This window comes from Dendrobium catenatum, unplaced genomic scaffold (assembly GCF_001605985.2).
Source record: "Dendrobium catenatum unplaced genomic scaffold, ASM160598v2 fragScaff_scaffold_542, whole genome shotgun sequence".
Classification (NCBI taxonomy): domain Eukaryota; kingdom Viridiplantae; phylum Streptophyta; class Magnoliopsida; order Asparagales; family Orchidaceae; genus Dendrobium; species Dendrobium catenatum.
The window spans coordinates 1552994-1573737 of NW_021319004.1; the positions used below are offsets into that span (position 1 = coordinate 1552994).

The following is a 20744-nucleotide window of genomic DNA, read 5'->3' on the forward strand; positions in this document are numbered from 1 at the left end:
AGATTACTAATCAGTACTCTGATGATCCTTGAGTGGTATTTGAAAGAACTGATAAAGTATTGAAAATTGCACCTAAAATAAGATCTATCCTCTTAGTGTTATTATCTCATCTCATCCCAGTAGTGTTGAAGTTGTTCCCAACATGTTGTGGACTCATGATTGTGTGTATCTAATATGAGCTTAAGTATAACAAACCACTCAGTTCATAAGTTTGAAGGAAAAATAAAAAAGAAAAAAAGAAAAAAAATAAAAAGAAAAAAAAATAAAAATTAAACAAAATGTCTGAAGGATATGGCTAGACTGCAGGGGCTGATGCTCTCCCTTTCTCCTCTAAATCATGCTCCTCATGAGCTTGTGGTCCTCAGTGGCAGTCACTATAGAGGAGGTGGAATGAATTATTAGTGAAGTAGATAAGAAAGTGATCAGTTGGTGTTGAAAAAAATGAAGCTATACTTGGCATCTAATAAAAAGGCTATAATGTGTCCTAATGCCAAGTTTTTCCCATGATGGGCCCTAAGGTTTCTAATGTTCAAGAAATTTTTTATGTAATAGATTAACATATAAGTAACATTAAATTCAATGCCCATCATACAAATGTAAGTCACAATAGAGAGCAGTGGGATAATATTTGTCATATCACCAACTTTAGGGATAATAGAGTGTTAAAGGATGTGTTGGATAACTTGTGCATTCAACTCAAAAGTGCTTACAATGAGTCGGTGAAGGCTTATATGGTTATTTATAATAGTAATGTTTATTAATGTCCAACTATAGTCACTACTAGTAGAGATGTCATGAGATTTTTTGCTAGTGACTAAAATATGAAGGTGGTTGTGAAAATCTTGAGTGGTAAGCTTTATAGGAAATCTACAAATGAAATATTGAACTAACATAAGCTAAACATAGACTCTTGGAATCATTAAAAGCTCAAGTAATAGTTCAATATTGTAGGGAAAGAGTGAGTATAATTAGAGAGTGGTCCCAATAAAAAGAATGAGTACCTTATAGTTGAGGTTGTCCTAATTTATAATTTTAGGAATTAAAGTAGATGGGAAGAGGGATTTGAAGTGGAGGTGTGTTGTTTGGAATGGGTTTTCCCCCAATTTATGGCCTCTATTTGATCATATAGTATGATATCAATCATACTATCTGATCAATATAATAAAAATCATACCATTATAAATAGTATGAAGACCATCAAATCATCCAATATGATCAGGGATTGTCCACTATGATCTTCATATTTTCATTAGACATGAGGAATCCTCTATATGATTATTGACTAAACTTATTATATAATACTACATATAATTAATCATATAGTATGATGCATGCATAATAATGGTTGTACCAAACTAATTAACTTTTTACCAACTATATTTGATAACATGTGTATCAAATAATATTATATTCTTTGTACAATACAAATAGCAATAATTTATGCAATCTTAACCATTGATTTAAATGAAGGGTGGATTCATGCCTATTTATGTGTATTGTATAGTATGATAGTGATCGTACAAGATGATTTGGTGAATTTTTGTATTCTTATGTGTAGTGATCAAGATCACAAACATAGTACTTAAAAACATAAATTACACGACACAAATCATGGAAATAGTGAAAAGGAAATTAAATAAAAAGTGACAAAACATAAATTTAAACACAAAAGCAACACACATATAAATAACCAAAAAGACATAAAAATATAAACTAAAACTTAAACACAAAAATAAAAATGTAGTTACCCCAATTTCCTACGAACTTAAATTTATGATTCCTAATCTAGTTCTAAGTGCACTGAACCTTTCATAACTTTGGGATTTGGTAAAGTTATTAGCTAATTAGTTCTTTATGTCTACAATTGTATATTCATGCCTCCCTTTGCCACATGCTCCCTAATAAAGTGGTGTCTTACATCAATGTATTTAGTGCGAGAGTACTGAATTGGATTCTTAGTGATACGATCACAGTCATGTACACATGATAGGGATGGTATAAAGATTGCATGAAGTAAAATGCACTTATAGTGATATGATCATAGTAGCCTATATTCATTTAATATGGTTATAGCTACTTCTAACCACATATCTTAGAAAATAAAATTTGCATGAAGTAAAATGTAAAAAAGTAAAAGAAAAAATAAATTATAATTTTATGGTGGTTTGGTCAAAACACGACCTACATCCACTTCCCAAAGGTTCTCCAGTTTGATAATTCGACAAGTAAGTGCTCTTTCAACACTCAGCAAGTTAGAGAATCCCTTCTCCATTCCCAAGTGGAGAATGACCTTCACAAAACTCTTCTTTTCAAAAAACTTAAACTCTCTTTCTTCCTATAATGATGGAGTTTCCACTCCCTCCTATTCCTTACAATGCCAAAGATGTCGCTCCCCTAGCATCCTTAGTTAGTAAAGTTTTTCACCCAAATACTTCTTCCCTGGAGGTCATCTCCATGAGCTCTAAAATAGTAACCCAGAGGACCCAAGGAGTAAGCTGATGAGGACAACTATGTGAATCCCTCACACACCTCTTGACTCCCTCAAGGATAAACTCTCAACCTCACCTTCTCTCCCTCTAATGTGGATTAGACAAGCTCACAAATAAGGAGGCACGTCTCCCTCTCCAAATCTATCTCACACTAAAAAATATCTATGGCTACTCAACTCATCCACTCTCATTATATGAAAATAACTAATGTAGGCTATTTAAATCAAACCATAATTTTTAAATTTAATGCTCTAATCATATAGTACGATATTAGGATCATATGTTCAATTAGTTAAACTATGATTTCAGACTGGATTATGTAATATTTGGTTGTATAGTATAATCAGCTATATTAAATTAGGAATGTCAAGTAGGAGTATCAAAAATTGATATGAAATGAAATCTTTAAATGAACCCGACTTGAATTTGTGAAAATGGGCCATGTTTGGGTCATGTCAAACAGTGACAGATCAATCTCGGGTTCGACCCGAACTCAACCCACAACTCGATTTTGACACTCCTATCATCAAGGATAAATCAAATTTTATTGAATGAACTCTCTATTTAATCAGACTGTACAATTTAGATCATACAGTATGACCTCCAATCAAGATTTAATCTTGATTCAATTCCTTCATCTATAAGCAAAAGTAGGCAACATTCATTAATAATCATATAGTATGAAATATTTTGAACAATATGATTAGTTTAAATTTTAAAATTTCCTAATTTTGATAACTTAGATTCAACGATCAGATTTTATGAAAATAACTGATTGTTATGTACAATTTTAGGTTGTATTATATGATTAGTAATGCAAGAACTTAATTTAATTGAATACTTGATTTTATAAATTAACAGATCGTACAATATGATTGGGATCATATAGTATGATTTAATTGACAAGTCAAGTGTTTAATTTTCATGCCCACTCATGAATGTGTACTCGATTGTATTACCAACATATACTTAATTTCACAAATGATTTAAGAAAGAATGAAGTTACAAACTCTAGTTACAAGTTTGACTAGACTTGAACATTACAATTTCTTAAGTTTTCTTCTTTGATTTATCTCTATGTATGTTGTATCTAAAATATTAGTAGCACAAAAAAAAAAAAAAAGGTATATATATAAGGCAGGGAATAGTAAATGATCAAATCAATATACTTGTAATAATCAAAACAACTAGTAGGACTCATGGATTTCAACATGCCATAGATAGATCTACTTGAGGTATTAAAATCCCTTTAGCAGTGAAAGCCTTCAAAGAAAACTGTTAATTTCTCCTCATTTACAAAACATTGAACAAAAGATTACCTTAATTTGGAACAATTGTATATCCAAAATTGTTTTTAAAATAAAGCACAAAGATGATGAAATAAAGATAATAAAAATAATTTTTTCCTTTATTTTTTAAGATGATCAAAATAAAGATAAACTATGACAAAATATTTTTTTTAAAATATACATTTCAACAACGATATCTCAACTTAGCATATACTAATAAAATATATTAAATAAATAAATAAATAAAGTAAGAATGTCAATCTAATTTATAGTTGTTTGGCCAACTTGGCCTACATCAACTCTCCAAATCCTCTCATTGGGATTTTCACTTGTAATGTCTCCTTCTACTCCAAGAAAGGTGAAGAAGCCTATCTCTTTCATAGGGTAATGGAGAAACCCTTACACATCTCTCTTCTCCTCTTAGGACTTCAAAACCTAGCCTCCACGGGTAGATCCATGAGGTACACAAGTCCTCCTTGAGATTTTCATAGCCTTTACAACAAGACTCTTCAAAACTCTTCACCAAGAACTTTGTCCATAAACTAGATAAACAAAGGATATAATTGAAGAAATAAGCAAGTGAATACCTTACTAAAAATTTAATAACTCCCTTAAGAAATTTTTATACTTTTGAAATCTCTATTCTCTCAATCCTCTTTAAAGCTTTTTACAAATTTGTGCAAACCCTCTCTCAAAACTCTCAGGAACTCTCCACTACTATGAAAACTCTCCAAAAATCTGAGAAAACTCACTAAAGTTTCTTAGAGGTTAAGTATTTATAGGATGACTTTAAAAGGAAACCTAAAAAGCCTGATTATTAGATTTTCAAGCCTGATCATATAATTTAATTAGGGGATCATATAGTATGATTAGTTCAACTTTCCTAAAACCTCAAAAATCATTCTTTATTTCATTGGATTATATGATATATATCATACAATCTAATTAGCTCTTTTTCTCATACCATGATATTAGATTAGTCATTATGATTAACAATTAAATCAACATGTTATATGTTTGTTTAGCCTATATGATATGAATCATATTGTACAACATTTTCTTGATTCAATTTTTAATTTCTATCCTAGATTTTTAGATACCAAATAGGTAAATATTATACAAAGTGTTAAATATGGTCTATTTAATTTTGAACATAAGTTGAATCTAATACCTCAACTTTCCTAACTGGGTCATCGAAAGGCCTCCGTTTAATGTGACCAAACCATCTAAGGTAACTCTCTCTAATATTATCTTCCACTGGAGGTACTCCAACCTATTCACGATATGTTTATTTCTTATCCTATCTCTAAGGGTCAAGTCACTCATCCACCTAAGCATCCTCATCTCTGCAACACTTAACTTAGTATTATGTTTCTTTTTAATAGCCAACATTCAGAACCATAAAAGCATTACAAGTCTCACCACTATCTTATAGAATTTCCCCTTAAGTTTGAGGGGAACTTTTCTATCGCACAATAAGCTCGATGCATTCCTCCATTTCAACCATCCAACTTGAATTCTGTTGATAATATCACCATCTATTTCACTGTCACTCTGAATAATATAGCCAAAATATCTAAAACGTGTACTCTTATTAATGACTTGATTGCTCAAAGTCACAATCCCCTTGCTAGGTCTATTGCTACTAAAATTATACTCTATATATTCAATTTTAGATCTACTCAAGCGAAAACCTTTATACTCAAGGTTGACCACCATAATTCAAGTTTACCTTCAACTCACTCTCTAGTCTTATCAACAAGAAGAATATCATCAACAAAAATCATACACCAAGGTACATCCTCTTGCAAATGTTTAGTGAGAACATCCATGACTAAAGCAAAAAGATATTGACTTAAGGATGATCCTTGATGTAATCCAACCGAAATAGGAAAATACTTGGTCAAACCACTTTGTGTTTGAGCACAAGTAAGTAATTGCTTCAGCATACATATCTTTAATGATTTGAATATAAGCATTATTAACTCCTTTTTTTCAAGAACTCTCCATAGCACTTCTCTTGGAACTTTATTAGTTAATTTACAAAACTTTATTTTTCAAAATTACCCTTATGTCATGTACATCATAGAGTATGATCTTATAGTATATCAAGTGTTCTAATTAACTTTAATTTTGCCTCATTTTAACCTATTTTTTCTCTTGTGTGTGTACTTGATTGCATAGTGAATTATATACATGACATAATCACAAGAAGAATACAAAATAAAATTAAATTTATATTGCTTTAGCGGCATTCTTTTCATTGGCATCATTATTTCTTTAATCTTGATTGATCACAGTTTCATGATTGCCATCCAGAATGTGTCCAACATTATCTGATCATCATTTTTTTTATTTACCTAAAATATTAAGTTAGAGAAGAAGTGACAAGTACATAAAAATTTATTAGCTTAATTATCACTTCCAATAATATTTATAATGATCAAAATCCTAGTTATCTTACTAGGCTCATAGAGTCTAACAATTTTTTTTTAAAGACCCGTTGTTTGTGGCCTCATCTTTGACATTTATCTTGATATTACATCACTTATTAATAATAACAAATTCTTGATTGTTTTCCATGTTCATATATTATTCTTGATCTTTTTTTATTGCTCTGCTTCAAAAAACACTCTTCTTATAGTTTGCCGTATACTCCGTGCATGTTGCCCCTTTTAGGATATTGAATTCAAAATTATTCGTAAATCACACCAAACTATATTAAGAATTGTAACATCACTAACTTTAAAAATAATCGCTAGTTAGCCTGAGAAAGGGATGGAGAACGAAGATTAAAATCTTTCATTGGAACTCTCTTATAACTATCACTCGTTTATGAGAATAGATGGAGAAGAAAAAGACACTAAGAATATGTAGTCGATTAATTTCTTGCTTGAATTGTTAGATCAATAAACTAAAGCATCTCTTCAAATTACACATTTTTGAATTCTTGGGGCATTTTGGTCCAAATATAGTTTCAGGTATATTACGCTATTTCCCAAACTAAAATCATGCAACCTTTTATCTGTTTTTAATCCCAACTATTTTTAAGCAACAATAATTTCTTCCCACATGAAATAGTAATAGAAACTAAATCTATAAATTTAATTCAATTTTAACTTATTAAGTAGTGTTGCGGGCTAGAATATACGCGGCGATAGAGTTAAAAAATTTTCGTCTCAGTGTTGTACTGATATCCAGCACACAAACAGGAGAGAAAAGGAAATATCAGGATTTTTACATGGAAACCTTGGAAAGGGAAAAAATCACGGGGCCACGCTTTGTTGAAAAAGTTCTACTAGTGTTTGTTTGAGATACAAAAGGCTGACTCGTTCGTTAAAGTTAGGACGATCAGATTGCAATGAATAACTTCTAGATTAAAATTCAATTACAACATCGGGCATAGTTTCGATGTCACTTGGAGATCGAGCAGAATTCCAGCGTTGTTTGAAAATCGGACAGAACTCCGACGGCGGTGGTCGAGGAGTTTCTTCCCTCTTAATCTTCTTCTCTTCTCCTTCTTCTCTTCTTCTTCTTGCTTGGGTCCCCTCTCAAGAGAAATGAGGGGTCTATTTATAGATTTTTCTGGAGTGGCATGACCCATAAATAGGCGAGAGATCAGAGATAAATGGGGAGTGGTTCGATAGACGACCGATATTGAATCCCTCGATCGTGTACCATTCGTCAGACATTTGAAGGTCTTAATGATGTCGGAATTCGGCGATCTTGGGTTTGTTGGATTTGTATCGTCGAGCCGCTCGATTCAATTAGAAGCACGTCATGTTTGAAAACCGTTTGGTAACTCAAATTGTGGTTTGAACTTTCCAACAACGCTTTGGGTTCTTGATTTGGACTCATTTGGGCTCGGATTGAGTTGAATTTGGTGTCGATGGGTTGGTATTTCCTAAACGCTCAATTTGACTGTAAGTTTATTGAAATCGAAGTTCAGGTGATCCCGAATTTAATTTTTGAAGTTTCCGGCTTGATTTTGCCTCGAGATTCATGCCCGATCAAGTTTATTTTTTGATGATATATAAATTAGTTTTATAGCTTATGTGAATCAATTATCATGATATGAAAACCTAACGAGTTTCAGGCTTCCCTTGGTTCTTCCTCTCCTTTTGTAAATGATAGTTTTAGAAATAATTGTTAAAAGAATTGAGTTTTCTAAGAGAGAATCAAATATAAAAAAACTGTTTCAAAATAGTAGAAAATTAAAGCTTTCTAAAAAAGTATTTTTATAGAAGCGTCCCATCAAAATAACAAAAAAAAAAAAATCTCAATTTCTAAACATAAAAAAAAAACAAACCAGGCCTAGGTTTGAATTTGACCTAATGAGTTTTTCAGTTCAAATTTGTTCAGAATCAAATTCAGTTCAAATAAACACGAAAGGACATAAAGTTGACCCGTTTGCTATTTCACCACTGTAAAAACTAAAAAAAGAAAGGGATTTGCTACAACGGCAGCCTGGATAAGCTTTCGTAGCCATAGAAAAATTCAGCCGTAGAAAGGAGAAGATGAGTCTTTGAATCGGCTTTCTCATAGATAAAGAGAATTAATATGTTATTATCTTAGAGCATATATACTTAAATATATACAGAGAGAGAGAGAGAGCGCGCGCGCGTGGAAGCGAGGGTGGTATATATGGTATTTCTTCCTGCAACTTTTTTTGTTTATTTCTTTGCCATTGACTTACAGTGATGAGTTATGAGCAGGGAGGCGAAAGGAAAAATTGGCCGAAACTAATTTTGGAGTTCTTCGCTTTCTTTCTTTATGTCGTATTATATGGGATTGAATGCCCGCTGCATTCCCGTTTGCTCTTGATTTGAGAGCTAAAGATTGTCTTCTTCCGGATTTTCCGTTTGATATAGCAGAGTTTTCTGGTTTAGAAAAGGCAGGGAAAGTTGAATCTTTTTATTAGAATGACTTAATGAATCACGGATTGTCATTTTGTTAGCCTTCGATTTCCATTTCTACCCGTTTTTTTTTTGATATTTTGTACAGAAGAGAGCTTGATTTGAGTGTTTGTTGAATATTTTTTTTCTTTTCTTCCTTCTGTTAAAGGGCTAGAAATCTTCATGCACTGCAGGTTAGGAAGCATATGCTGTTGCTTTGTTCAGAGAGCTTGAACTTTGAAGTTAGCTTTGCTTCCCTGAAAATTTTAGCAGAGAAAAAAGATAGCCGGTTTGGAGGCTCAGTTTGGTAGACGTATTGAAACTTAGGTATTTTGAATGATGCATCTTTCTCTTTCTTTATAGTCCAAAAAAGCGGGTCAATTCCAAAGCAACTTCTGCCTTTGTTTCTGATTCTCTAATTTAGTTAACGAAAGGTTACCACTTTATTTGGTTAGGTTCAGCGTTTTGAATGATTAGTAGAAAGATTCTTCTAATTGTAGACAACTCATAATTGATTAGACAAACTGTACCATAAACAAAGGTTCTATTGATACTTACGATGGCTTTCTTTTCTTTTTGTTACTCTATTCCAGTAGGAGCGCTGCTTTTTTTTTTTTTGGGAAAAGATGGTAGATATGCAGAGCCAGGAGGAGGTGACGGGAAATCACTTCAGGAAGCAGCTTGCTGCTTGCGTTAGGAGCATACAGTGGAGCTATGCAATCTTCTGGTCTCAGTCTGCTGATCAGGAAGGGTAACCAAAAAACTTCAATTTTTTCAATTCTAATGTTTCATGCTTTCGGATTTCTTTTTTTTTTTTATTTTATTTGGTGATTCAATTTCCTTAGAACCGATGATATTGTATTATTTTGGGCGTGTGCTGTTGCTTTGTTCAGAGAGCTAAAACTTTCAAGTTAGCTTTGCTTCCCTGAAGATTTTATCAGAGGAAAAACTAGCTGGTTTTTTCTGTTCCACGTTGCAAGCTTGCGAGATTCTTTTATCTGCTACCGTTGTATACAATACTGTACATATCGAGTCAAACAATACTGATTGTTTCCATTTGGACTCATTGAGATATTCTTTTATCATTAGACTTCTTTATTGAATGATTTTATGAATTATGTTTGTGAGAATGCCTGTATTATGATCCAGAAGCTAAATTTTGTTAAAACATTTGCTGTTCATTTCTAAATATATTGGATTAAACAATTTGAGGAAACCTCTTTGAATGAATTTTCTTATATGGTTTTAGGAAAGTCTCTAGTGGAACCTTGCAATTACCTTTGTAGAACGTAATTGTTTGATAAAATAGAATTTTTTTTTTCTTCTTTATATTGCCATGAAAGCGTACGGCTAGAATAAAAAAATTGATCTTAGGATTTAGACTTCTGTACCTTTTCTCTGTTGTAATTGTTAACTGAAGTTGGGTTAAGCCCCAACTTTAAATTGTGTATGATCTTACAAAGAACGAAGAAACATCAGTCATTGGTTTTGAAGGAAGAACAACATGCTCTTCATGCTGTCCAGTTTATAGGATCCTTTAACATATTCAATGTGGTCCAAATGAAGATAGTGTTTAGAATGTAATGTGGTGCAAATAAAGATGGTGTTTAGAGTGGAGTAATGTCCTAGTATGACAAAATTTTCATTTTAGTCAAAACCTTAAATTGGAATGTAAAAAGACTTCAAACGCCAATGCACTCCCTTTTTTTTGCTTTCTTTTGAAGGGCTTTGCAAACTATAACAGGATATCAAAACCAAAAGTTTTGATTTCAATAATTGGTGTCACCTTTGATATTTTAGACGCCTATGCTATGTTTACCATTGCACAATGTAATTGAGTGCATACCACTATGGCCTAGTGGACTTATGATTTTTTGGGGCTAAATAGTGGCTAGAATTTGGTATGCATAAATATTTTTGGCCTAGTTGATATTGATTGAAATGAGTGAAGCCTTGCATACTTGACATAAAATATAAAATTCTACATATTCATTTGAATTATCCTGATGCTAGTTTAAACATGCCCATGTAAAAGTAAGAGAATAGAGAAATACAAAATATATAATAGAAGAGAATATTCTCCATAAGGAACATATATTACAACAATTAATATTACAAATTCTTACTAAATATTAAGCATATATGATAATATTAATGTGGCAATAAAATTATTCTAATATTTTCTCACAAACTCACAATGTTATAAGGAGCATCGAGAGTTTGTATAGCGCAACAAAAAATTGAGAGATCTATGCTAAGAACAGCTTAACTTCAAAATTACCAATCCAATCTAAGTGACACTAGAATGATATATTTCCCAGAAAATCGAGAAAAACTAAGTGATTGACACTAGGCCAACCTTTGTCGAGAACGAAAGTGGTAGATCTTCATTGGATCTTCACAAGATCCTCAAAGAATCTTTATGAGATCCTCTTGAGATCGTCAAGGGACATTCAAGACATGAGACAAAGATGAAGTTAGCAAAGTGCCGAATATCCAAGTTAGTGAGAGAAGTACAAGCACGAGTGTGGGCCAGCAATCGTAGTGAGGTTCCATACGCTAATAAGCACTAAAAAGAGGCGAAATCAGCGACTCAAGTGACAGTCGACGAGCGTGACGGGTTACTCAAATGGTCAGTTGACCTCCGATCGCTGAACAGACTGCGCTGATGCGATCAGATCATTAAATTTTTCAAGGACCACCTCACAGTCAAATCAAGCGGAAACGGTTAGAATCAGCGACCGACACTCAAGAATGACGTGTCGCGTTATCCAAACGATGTTCAATCTCAAAACAAACTTCGCTGTTGCGTTCGAAACGTCTGATTCACTTAAGAATGACAATAATTTTGCCTAATGAAATTCACACGGGGAAATCGATGCGTATCTTGAGCGACGTGCAAAGATTTTGAGAAAAATGGCATGAAAATCGAAACATACGTTTCCTATTTCATTTTATTTTTCTCTATGCCTTTTTAAATATTATTATTATTGATAATTTCAAATCAAAATAAAAAAGCATGTCTCGTACCTGTTTTGTGCCAATGTCAATGCCGCTTGTCCTGTCCACAATCTCTACTCGAATGGCGAATCAATCTCCTACCTCGTCATTAAAACAAGAGCGAAATCTCAGCTTATTCGTTTCTTCTTCCACACACAAGAGCTCCCAATTCCCGCATACCCGAATGATCTCTTCCTATGTCGAACTGTCGCAGCTCCTCACCCCCTCTGATCTCAATCAACCCATAGCCGAATCCCTTCCTCAACAACCTCCTTATTTCCAACTTCTACAACCTTCGATCACGACACCTCGATCCTGTCACCTATTTTTCATGGTCGAACCCAACCAACCATTTGACTCCAACCCATGACCCATCCAAATGAAATCCCGAATGCACCCTTCCTCTTCTTATCCGACACCTCCAGATCCTGACTAGGCCACTCGATCGGATGATCCCGATGCCTCACCCGAGCAAGCCACTCTTCTGCCAACTCCCCAATCCACCCTGTCGAGTACCCGAAGCAGCAAATACAGCCCGCCGCTCTTCTTTTTCTGACCACACCAGTTGATCGACCTAGACAACTCCTCTATTCCGATCCAGATTCCAATCCCGCCAATCCACGCAAGATGATCAACCTACTCACGACTCTGATCCCAAGCAGAGCCCCACACTTGACTTCATGCCTCCATTCCAGCCACAACCATGTCCTGACTTCCTCTCTTCCTCACCTATGATAGATCCCTTCTCCAGACCGATGCAGAACCGGCCCAGCCGTCTGACCTTTTTGCCCGCTCCCTGCTGCAACTGATCCTCCCTATCGATCTCACACCTGACCTCACTCCCTTTTACTTGCCAATCCCGATCCTATAGCAAGACTGCCCGACCTTCTATCCCCTCGTCTACCTGTTTGACTTCAACAATCAACCTCTTCATAATATCTGAATCATTATTCACTAAACTCCCACTCAAGTTAATCCCACTCCTTCAATCCACTACTCCTATAACACTTCAAATCACCTTCTCAAACCACTCCTAAAAAGTCCGCTTTCTCTCTTACCTTCCCCCCTTTCCATTATTACTATTATTAGTTAATAAAAAAAAAGAAAAAAAAAATAGAAAAGAGAAGATAGCAGGGAGAGAGAGAGAGAGAGAGGGAGGGAGGGAGGGAGAAAAAGAAGTGAGATTGTGTGATTTGGTCTTTTGCCATCATCGTCGCCCTGACACCGTCGTTTCCTCGATCCCATTGCCGTCGACTCTTACGTTAAGGTATAAGTGTCTCCATATCAAAAAAGTTTTCAAATCCCTCTTTTGACACTTGCGACGCGGCAAGCAACCACCTATGCTTGCTTTTCTTAGTGTGGTGAGAGAAAACTCGTTGTTGCGCTTGCGACGAGGTTGGTGAGCCTTATGCATGCTTTTCTTAGCATTTTGGGGAATATTTAAGTACCCATGTACGTACTTCTATACCCACGGGAAAAACCATTATACGTTTTCACACAGGTACCCCTGAAGACACATGCTTGCCTTTCTTGGCATGGTGGGATTAAAGACCACGTCCGTGATGTCGCCTAACACCAACTATGAACATCTTTCTTGACATTGTGGGAAAAAATTTGAACTCCCTAAATTTCACCTAAATTGGGGAGTCGTCGGGAGGCTGCCGAAATTTGAACTAACGACGCACAGGACTTGAACAAATAACAGGGGACGGAATTTGCAATTACCGGGAACATAACTTAACATCTAAAACAAAAAAAAGAAGAAACCTGTAATTTGCAAAATAGCAAAAATTAACCATGCAAATGAAAGGCTTGTAATGGACAAAACTTCAAAATTTGCCCGCAAGCATTGATCAGCAAGAATGAAGTGGAATTTCATAATCTAAAGTGCAGACAACTATACAAAATTCCCAACAGAAAAATAACATAAAACTTATAGTGATCATGTCAATCAGCCTATGAGCAAGAAAAAGGAACCTATGATACAATAGTTCGTCTTCGGGCGAAGACCAAAAACTTGTAATGAACTCATAAGCTCACCCACAATCAGTACCAATCAACTTGCAAATGGACACACTAACTTGCTTATAGGCAATAGTGCTGGCTAACATCAGAAGATTGTATTGAATGCAATAATATGCTTATGAGTAGCCCAGTTAGCAGCTGCACAGCCTGATGAAGCATAACATGGGATGATATGCGAGCTCGCCTACGAGTGTATGCAAGAGACTTGTAATGAATATAATGATTCTCCTATGGGCATGAGCGTGAACTTATGACGCACACAACCATTTATAAGACACTACAAGAAGTCTGTGAGTGTTTATGGGTGACAGCGTAAGATATGCAAGAAAACACGATAACTTGCCAACCAACAAGTTAACTTTGACGTACAAATGATAAGTGCGCCTCATCTGACAGTCAACTTTGACGTACAAATGAACACACTAAACCTACCTGCAAATGGTGGTATTCCTTACAGACATATATAGGCAGCATGCGATAAATGCATGGGTGTTCATATAGTCAACAACAATCAAGATTTCAATAAATATATTGATCCTTTGCAAGCAAAGGCGATTGATTTGCAACAAATGCAAACACCTATGAGCCACTGTAGAAGGCTCTCCATACACACTACATGCTATATACAAGAAAATATAGGAAGAGCTACAATAAAAGAAAATACCTACAAGTAGCACTAGGAGATCTGCATTCAATGCAACTCGCCCAAAGATGATGGCAAAAAGTCCATAATGCATATAGTGGTCCTACCTACAAGCAAATATAGTGAATGTATCACATGTATGGTGGATCCTCTATAGGCATGAGTAAGAAGATTGCAACGAGTGCGACATATTTCCTGTATGAAAAAAACAATGAGCTTTTGATGAATTCAAGCATCTATGAGCAATTGCAGGAGATTCGATAATGCACGATAGCTCAAGAAGAAGTGAGCGACCTATAGCGCAACGTCATGCCACTGGATCCGCAATACTCATAAAAGTGGATAGAAGTTGTTTGTAGGTTCTAAAATGAAATATTGCATACTTGTCAGTGATGGTCATCTGCAGAGTTGGCTATAACTGAATGTTGCAAATACACCCCCTCATGCATTTAGATGCACATTGACACATTCATAACATGCATACATTGCATGTGATTTTCATGTAGATACGAAGATAGATTTAAAGAAATGGCTCTGATACCATGGTAGTTAATATAAAATATCTACATCTTTATTTTTAATCTTAATGCTAACACAAAATACCTATATAAATGTAAATTAATAAAGAATCATGAAAATTATAATAAAGGACAATATCTTGCATAATGAGGATATATTATAATAATTAATACTATAATTTCCTCATAAAAATATGTATACATGATAATATAAATTTGTAATAGAATAATTCTAATAATTTTAATAATACTATAAAACACATGCTTTAAAAAACCTTTTTTGTCCCTATTGAATGTAGACGCACCACTAATCCACTCCCCGATACGTGTCCGATATTCTAATAGTTATATTTAACTTGTTTATCTAATTTTATTTTTCATAATTAGAGTTTAAAATGATCGGGACCACCCCGTCCCCCAGCCCCCTCCCCTGATGTGTCTGGGTGATCATCAACACAGATGGGACACACATGTTTCTAATTCAATAAATTTTTATTTAGATTGGGTGTTCGATTAGTTTGATGTTACCTCCTAAAATCTAGATTTTTGCATTAGCTCATTGCTAGATTGATTGCCACAAATCTCTCATTTCCTCTTTGTGTCATCTCAATCTCTATATTTTTAGCCATTATACAGTGTCCATGGCTTATCATTTCATAATTTTTTATGGCCTATGCTGTATTTAAGTTTCATGTCAATGTTTTATTTTATGACTTCCTTCTTGTTGTGATTTGTCTCTACAGCCTACTATTTGGTTTCCTTTGTTTTTGATGGTTTCTAGGTTGTTAGAGTGGAATGATGGATTCTATAATGGTGACATAAAAACTCGGAAGACCACACAACCAATTGAATGTAAAGCTGATCAAATGGCTCTACAGAGAAGTGAACAATTGAGAGAGCTATATGAGTCTCTTTCTATAGTTGCCTGTAATGAGCAGAATAGAAGGCCTTTTGCTTCATTATCTCCTGAAGATTTGACAGATGCGGAGTGGTATTATTTGGTCTGCATGTCCTTCACCTTTAATTTGGGACAAGAGTATGTTAACATCCCTTAAAACATTTTGGTTGCTTGCTTCTTTTGCATTTTGAGTTAAGCATGCAGTCCAAATATTAGTGATTGTTTCAAATGGTCATGATCTCATTTTTTGGCTTTGATGATAATATGTATTTTCTTGGATCTAACCGGATATTGTTCTCATATAGTAACATTGGTAAAAAAATGGAAGCTTGCATGCTTAATATTGACATTATAATCTATTTCCTTTGTCTTATATTTTTCTAGCCTCTTTATATGATGGAACTGAAATTAGAATATTATCTTACTCCTAGTTTATTTTATTTAACATTCACTTGTACATTGGTATTCAGCTTGCCAGGAAGAGTGTTTGAACATAATGAGCCTGTCTGGTTGAGCAATGCACAATTTGCTGATAACCGAACTTTTTCCCGTTGCCTTTTAGCAAAGGTTAGATCCTTGCTGATATATTGATCAACTCTTTTTCTTTATTTTCTTATGTCCATGCAAGCTAATTATTTCATTTTCTTAAATGCAAATTTTTTGGTTTCTAAATTGGATTGACTACTCAATGTTGCTTCAGAGTGCATCTATTCAGGTACGATTTACCCTTTAACAAACAGAAAAATAGCAGAGTTTATAACCACTCTTCATTTATTTATCTATTGTAATTAGACCAATCAAGTATGAACTAGCTCTAGATTATTTATGATAACATTTTAATATTAACTTGAAATTCTTCAACCAAAAGTGCAAACAAAATTGAAAGAATAAGTTTATTTATTATTAGAAAAAAAAAACATTAAAAGGGCTTTGTATAAGAATTTCATGTTAATATAAAAAAAAACAAAATTAAAACGAAACAGACTTGCTTGTACTTGAATCAACCAAACTGAGCACCTCCAACCTTAGAAGCATATCAATCTTTACTGTATTCATTGTACCAGTCACTTTGCCTTATTTTGCAGACTGTTGTGGGTCTTCCCTTCATGAATGGAGTACTAGAGCTTGGAACATTTGAACTGGTAAGTTCCTTCTTATTTAACATTTGCTAGTAACTGTGCTTCACATCCTCCTATTTTAATTGGTCCTTTTTCTCAAGGTTTTGGAAGATCCTGTTCTTGTGCAAAGCATAAAAAATTCGTTCTGGGAGTTTGAAGACCCAGTTTCCTCTGAAAATTCCACTTCAAGCCCCCCATTTGTTGGGAAGGAGGTGGACAATGTGCACCCGGTTCTGGATCACGAAGTAGATGACTCCATACTGTTTGAGAATCAGTCTGAATTTATGCACGACAATGTTCCTGAGCTTCATCCAAGCATCTGTAAGAAAATTCTTAGCATTTCTGAGCGCAGATCCAATGTTTGTGATGATCATTTAAGGATTAAGAGACAAGATTGGCAATGGAATGTTCATAGAAGGAACTTTATGGACGATGAGGTTGACAATGGCCTTCATGATTCTTTGAACTCCAGTGAATGCCCATCAATGTCTTTTGTTCAAAACATCCTTTCTTCTCCTAGAGGTGAAAGAGTGAAAGGAAACATGCCTGACAATCTTCAAGAGGATAATCATGCAAAGTTTGGTTCCTTTGGTGTTGAGGGAGATGGTTCTCATTATGCTTGCACTCTTTCTACTATTTTAGGGAACTTGAAACATCAAATTTCATTGCCAGGCATTACTTTTGAGAAGAGTTCTAATAAATCTAGCTTTAAGGTTTGGAAAAGAGATTCAAGGGCTTCAAAAAGTTTCACCAAGACACCGCAGAGAATGTTGAAGAATATTTTAATTGATGGCAAATGGATGAATGGTGATCTGGTGAAACTCCAAGAAGAGCAGGTGTCGAGGAATAAAACTTGGAAAACAGAGCCAGACGATGCTAATGCAAACCATGTCTTATCAGAGAGGAGAAGGAGAGAGAAGCTGAATGAGAAATTTCATGTTCTCAGATCATTAGTTCCTTCAATCAGCAAGGTAAATGGACATGATTTACCATTTCTTAATTTTTGTTGGCATGGTCATGGTGAGCTTTCTTTGAAAATCCTTAGGATAAATTGAGAAAAGCTTTATTGTTGGAAAACTTTCTTTCTTTTGGCATATAGAAACTCTATCTTTTTACTAACAATCAAAATATGTTTAAACTCCAGTGATATACTATGCTTTTTGTGGCCAAAATTTTATCTTTTATGCTCTTATTGGGTCATTACGAGCAAATAAACTTTTCAATGAAAACATTGATCTGCCGTAAGAATTCTTATAATGACTTAGATTTTGTTTGGGACGACTTTCTTGTTGCTTCTTAAAGCAGCTTTTTAGTATAAAAGTTTCAATTTTTATACTAAAATGCTGCTTTAAGAAGCAACAAAGAAACTGTCCCAAACGAAGCCTTATTTTAGAAGAATCAACATTTTGATTTTTTTTTTTCCATTTAATCACCTTATATCTGAATTTCATGGTCTTACAGAGTCACAGTCAACCCATAAGCCCAGTGGTTTCATCTCTCCCACCCTAACAAAACTCTTGTTGCTACTGTTATATTGCTATTGCTGTTCTTTGTTTTTTATATTGACATCGTTCGTTTTTTTCTCATAATTGTATTCAGGTCGACAAAACATCCATTCTTGCTGACACAATAGAGTATCTTAAAGAGCTTGAGAGAAGAGTTGAAGAGCTGGAATCCTACAGAGAGGAAGCAGATCCTGAGATGACAGCAAGAAGAAAACATCCAGACACCGCAGAAAGAACATCAGATAATTATGGCACCAATGAGCTCCTCAATTGCCGGAAACCTTCATCAAATAAGAGGAAAGCTAGCGAAATCGACGAGGCCAAAGACGAAAATCACAGCCTCTTACCAAAGAAAGGCTTATTCGATATCAATATCACCATGATTGAGGAACTGGTGCTCATAGAGATGCAGTGCCCATGGAGAGATTTATTGCTCCTTGACATAATTGAAGCCATGAACAACCTTCATTTAGATGCTCAGTCTGTGCAGTCCTCCATTGATGATGGCAATCTTTCTATTACAGTGCGATCAAAGGTACCCTCCATAAAAGGAAAAATTATGCTGTCCGGATACGGTACCGAGCAGTACCGGTGTCGGTACCGAGTGGTACCAAGCGCAGTACCGAGCTCGATACCGAGCGCCTAGTGATGTGGCATTTTTTATTAATCTTTGGACACGTTCGGTGTCCGGACAGAATAATTACTCCCATAAAAGCCAGTTCTAAAATTTTCACTTATATTGATGAGAATACTGATCAAAATTTAAAATTTTTGGTGCAGTTTATGTGTGAGGTTAAAGCTTCCCCAGGTACTATCAAGAGAGCACTTCAGAGAGTTGTCAGCAAATGTAATTAGATGTTCAGTAAGTTCTATCATTATATTAGTAAACTTTTCTCTCAGGAATCTCTTCTCTTCTCTTTGAGATAATTTTTACCCGTTTTAGTTTGCTCATCATTGTTTTATTTTAGGGATGATAAATGATAAAATATTTTAGAAAAAGAGAGATTTACATATATTTCATAGAATTCTTATATATTTACATGCATGTAATTTTTTATATTTACTTATATAATATTTTAACTTTTAAATCTTATTTATAAGTAAATATAAAAATTTTAAGGTGTTAAATTATATCTAAATATATAAAAATTTTATGATATGCATATAATACCTCTAAAATGTAATAAATTTCATGAACTGATTGCCTTGATTGCGAACAATTATTACGTCCTCCGACCGGACACAGAGGAACGTCCGGTCGGAGGCCAAATCCCGCCAAAAAACAAGTTGTACCGAACAAATACCGAGCAATACCAAACAATAACGAGGAATACCATCATTTGAAGATCCAATACCGAATTATACCGAGTTAAGCCGAGAAATACCGAGTTATACAAAAGTTGTACCGAGTTTTTTCTAGAAAACTTGGTACAACTCGGTATTTCTCGGTACAGCTCTGTATAACTCGGTATTGATCTTCAAAGAGCGATATTCCTCGTTAATATCAAATAATAGCTAGTTGTACCAAACAAATATCAAGTTTTTTGGCGGGATTTTGCCTCCAATCGGACGTTTCTCTACGTCCTTACACCGGATGTAATAAAAGTTCCCCGATTGCATGTAATAAAAAGTTTTCATATATTTTGAGCTATGCAAATTTATCACATCTTTTGATGCTGACTTTATTATTAAAGTGAAAATAAAATTAAGTGTTTATAAATTGTATTCTCTATCTACTGCCAACCAAATTTGCCTTGGACTTCTTCTTCTGGCCTTCGCCGTATTGGAACAGCTCCTTTGTTTTAAAATGTAATTAATTTTTGCTTGTAAGCGTTACACGGCATTGGCTCCCAAGTCAATGCTGTAAATGTTTCAACTTCCAACTGTATTATACCTCTTTGAGGTTTTATTTGGGGAAGTTTTTTTTAATATTTTTTTTAGATTTATTTGAAATGATTTTCTTATTGTTTTTTTAAATAATTTTTTATTAAAATATTATTTTGAGATGCAGTAAGAAGTTGTCCAAAATGAAACTTTAAAGTTATTTTTAAAAAAAATTTTTAAAAAATTGTAACTGTTTTAAAAAATAATAAAAAAGTTGCCCAAATGAGGCTTGAGTTTTAGCATTCAAAGATTCAGGCTTTATTTGAGGAACTTTTATTATGTCCGGTGCAAGGACGTAGAGGAACGTCCGGTCGGAGGCAATTTCCGGTCAAAAAATCAGGTATTTGCTCGGTACAACTAGGTATTATTTGATAATAATGAGGAATACCGTTCTCTGAAGATCAATACCGAGTTATACCGAGCTGTACCGAGAAATACCGAGTTGTACCGAGTTTTTCTGGGAAAAACTCGGTACAACTT

General features: G+C 34.4%; 1 protein-coding gene across 1 annotated transcript; it reads left to right on the forward strand.

The window, feature by feature from the left end:
- Positions 1–8271: 8271 nt before the first annotated feature.
- LOC110111891 (transcription factor EGL1-like) lies at positions 8272–19347 on the forward strand. Its single transcript, XM_020843947.2, has 10 exons — positions 8272–8425; positions 8868–9000; positions 9267–9424; positions 15641–15895; positions 16228–16324; positions 16458–16472; positions 16843–16899; positions 16977–17846; positions 18475–18915; positions 19161–19347. Exons 3-10 carry the CDS (start codon positions 9300–9302, stop codon positions 19233–19235), a joined length of 1935 nt encoding a protein of 644 aa, XP_020699606.1. The 5' UTR covers positions 8272–8425; positions 8868–9000; positions 9267–9299; the 3' UTR covers positions 19236–19347.
- The last annotated feature ends 1397 nt before the right edge of the window (positions 19348–20744 follow it).